Source organism: Mirounga leonina, unplaced genomic scaffold (assembly GCF_011800145.1).
Source record: "Mirounga leonina isolate KUSES-001 unplaced genomic scaffold, KU_Mleo_1.0 Mir_176, whole genome shotgun sequence".
Taxonomy (NCBI): domain Eukaryota; kingdom Metazoa; phylum Chordata; class Mammalia; order Carnivora; family Phocidae; genus Mirounga; species Mirounga leonina.
Genome location: NW_023270454.1, coordinates 11,723,128 through 11,725,618, shown reverse-complemented (window position 1 = coordinate 11,725,618; position 2,491 = coordinate 11,723,128). Strand labels below are relative to the sequence as shown.

General features: G+C 34.2%; 1 protein-coding gene across 1 annotated transcript; it reads left to right on the top strand.

Moving 5' to 3' along the window:
- The first annotated feature begins 1,620 nt into the window (after positions 1-1,620).
- On the top strand, positions 1,621-1,899 carry LOC118022500 (DNA-directed RNA polymerases I, II, and III subunit RPABC4-like). The gene has a single exon (XM_035023235.1). It carries the CDS (start codon positions 1,621-1,623, stop codon positions 1,897-1,899), a length of 279 nt encoding a protein of 92 aa, XP_034879126.1.
- Positions 1,900-2,491: the final 592 nt, after the last annotated feature.

Here is a 2,491-nt window from a genome sequence, read left to right as displayed (position 1 = left end):
TTCCCTCTATCATTAAATGACTCTTTATCCTTCATAAATTCATTTGATTTTTATAGAATAAGTATATTCATTTTTAAAAATTATATTATTATACAAATGACTTATCATTTAAGAGCTTTGATGCCTATCAGGGAAATAAAAGGCCATCTCCTATTTTAACTAACATGAGGCTATTAGGTCAATCAATTCTACATGTAGATGCAGGAAAGGCAAATTTTGCCTCTGATGTGTTTAGCTGACCTCATTGCATGCACTTTCTTCAAATAACGTATCAACACATTTAAAAAAGATAAAGGTTATTTTTAAATTCATTTTGTCACATTTTTAGAATTGGAAGTCATGAAGATAGCTTGACTTCTTATTCCCACATCTCTTTTTACTTCTAGAGATATAAGTCATCATAGTGAAATTTTCTCTGACAGCTAAAACTCATGCTTAATATTCTATTTCCTGTGAAAAAAGATTGGATTATATAAATGTGATCTGCGTCAAATGGCAATTTCAAACATTAAAAGTTATCATCTTACCTCGAGGCCATCACTCTGAATTTAAAGAAGAAATTTTTTAACTATTTAATAAGATTAAACATCATATTTTGAATTTCATTCATTCTAAATCTTGTATCAAAGTCCATGTTTTGAATGTTTGGTATCAGGGATAAATATGTGAATGCTATGGTTTCAGCATGTGGCCAGACTCCAAGTCACATTTTGTCCTTTTGGGGTTTGGACACTCACAGCACGTTGTTTTCAACGGAATTAGAACTCCAAGTCTGTGTTCCACATACTACCAAATCTGCAAACAAAACCATTCCAACACATAAAATACACTGATGACCCTGACAGTGATGATTTTGACATAGCCTAAATGAAGACAGCTTGAGCTGTGTGCCCTTTCAAAGCAATCAAAACTGTTCAGCGTCAAGAGAAAAAAAAACAGAAATTGTCACACTGCGAATGTTTACTCAACTTAGGTATACTCTAACCGAGTACACAAATAACTGATCTGAGCTGACTAAAGTTGTGTGGACATAAAAGGGAAACAATGAATTGACACTAATAACTTACTGCAGAACATCAAAATAGGTGAGATAAAGGGGAAAATAAATAAATAATGTTAAACCAGTTTCCTTAGCAACTAACCAATCGACATAAAAAAGAAAAGGGTATGTTCTGTCTGCTTTGAACTATATGCTGCTACATAATTTGCTTATTATAGACTCTCTGTAGAGGAGTATCTGATGCAGGCTTTTTTTCATTACCTCCATGTCCAAAAGTCCTGGGATTTGGTCAACGTGTAAAGGTCATTTAAATAACAGTGTTTTTCTATCCGTTATTTAGAACAAGACTGTAAGAAACATAAACAAACCCAGAGAACTTCACTGGGTTTTTAATATCATATTGAAATAACTGATTTACCTTTGTTGTTTTTACTGTGTGAAATTGCATGAATATGACAAATGTCACAGTGAAAATATCTAGATTTGTATTTATATGAGAAATGTGATGGGAAGGTAATTTTGCAAGAGAGGTAAAAACAGAATATCTTGGCGACACCGTGAGGAGCCAGAATCTGTAAGCGTAGAGTGGGAACCGTCTCCCTGCTACCCGGGGACAAACAATGGACACTCAGAAGGACATTCAACCCGCAAAGCAGCAGCCAATGACACTTATCTGTGGGAAACGTCACACGGAAAATGACATAAAATCCAGGAATCCAGTCAGATGCAGAGATTGTGCATACAGAATAATGTACAAGAAAAGAATTAAAAGATTGGTGGCTTTTGATACTCAACGAAACACAGAATTCAGAGAAATGCCTTCGTTTGTATTTGGGTTTGCTGTTTTGCTTCTCATTGTTGTATGGCTTTTCATCAAGATACTTATCTTTATGAAATGAAATACAAATATCAAATACCAAATACCAAATACACATGATTTCATATTTCAACCACATTGCATTTAGGTGTCTATTAATAGTTTTTATGAGAAAATTACTTTTGTTCAACTACTGTTGAACAATAAGAACTTATTTTCTTGTTCAATTACTGGGTATGTAATCTGACACACAAAGGAGGTTAAAAGGGCTTCCCCAAACTACACTTTTAATCAAAACCTGGAATCCTCGGGGGCTACTGTTAAAAATGAGGGTTTCTAGAGCCCTCTAAAGGGCTGATTAAGTAAGCTCCTCGGAAACCACCCTTTGACATCACCAACGGTTGACTCTCTAGCATCATGGGGTATAGAATATACAGATGCATTTACTGTCAGTGTGCACACAGGATTTGGAGTTCTATTTTTCATTTGTTATTTGATATAGGCCTTTCTGTATCTGTATGTAATGCTTGGCTATCTATTTAAATCTTTATTTTAATTCCAGCTAATTACAGTGTTCTATTAGTTCCAGGTATACATATAATGATTCAACACTTCCATAGGAAAGAAATTTTAATGGTTCTTTTCTGTAAAGCAAAATCAACCCCAAGAGAAAG

What these genes read in the sequence shown, in the direction of transcription:
- LOC118022500 (XM_035023235.1), top strand. Translation starts at nt 1,621, where the DNA reads ATGGACACTCAGAAGGACATTCAACCCGCAAAGCAGCAGCCAATGACA.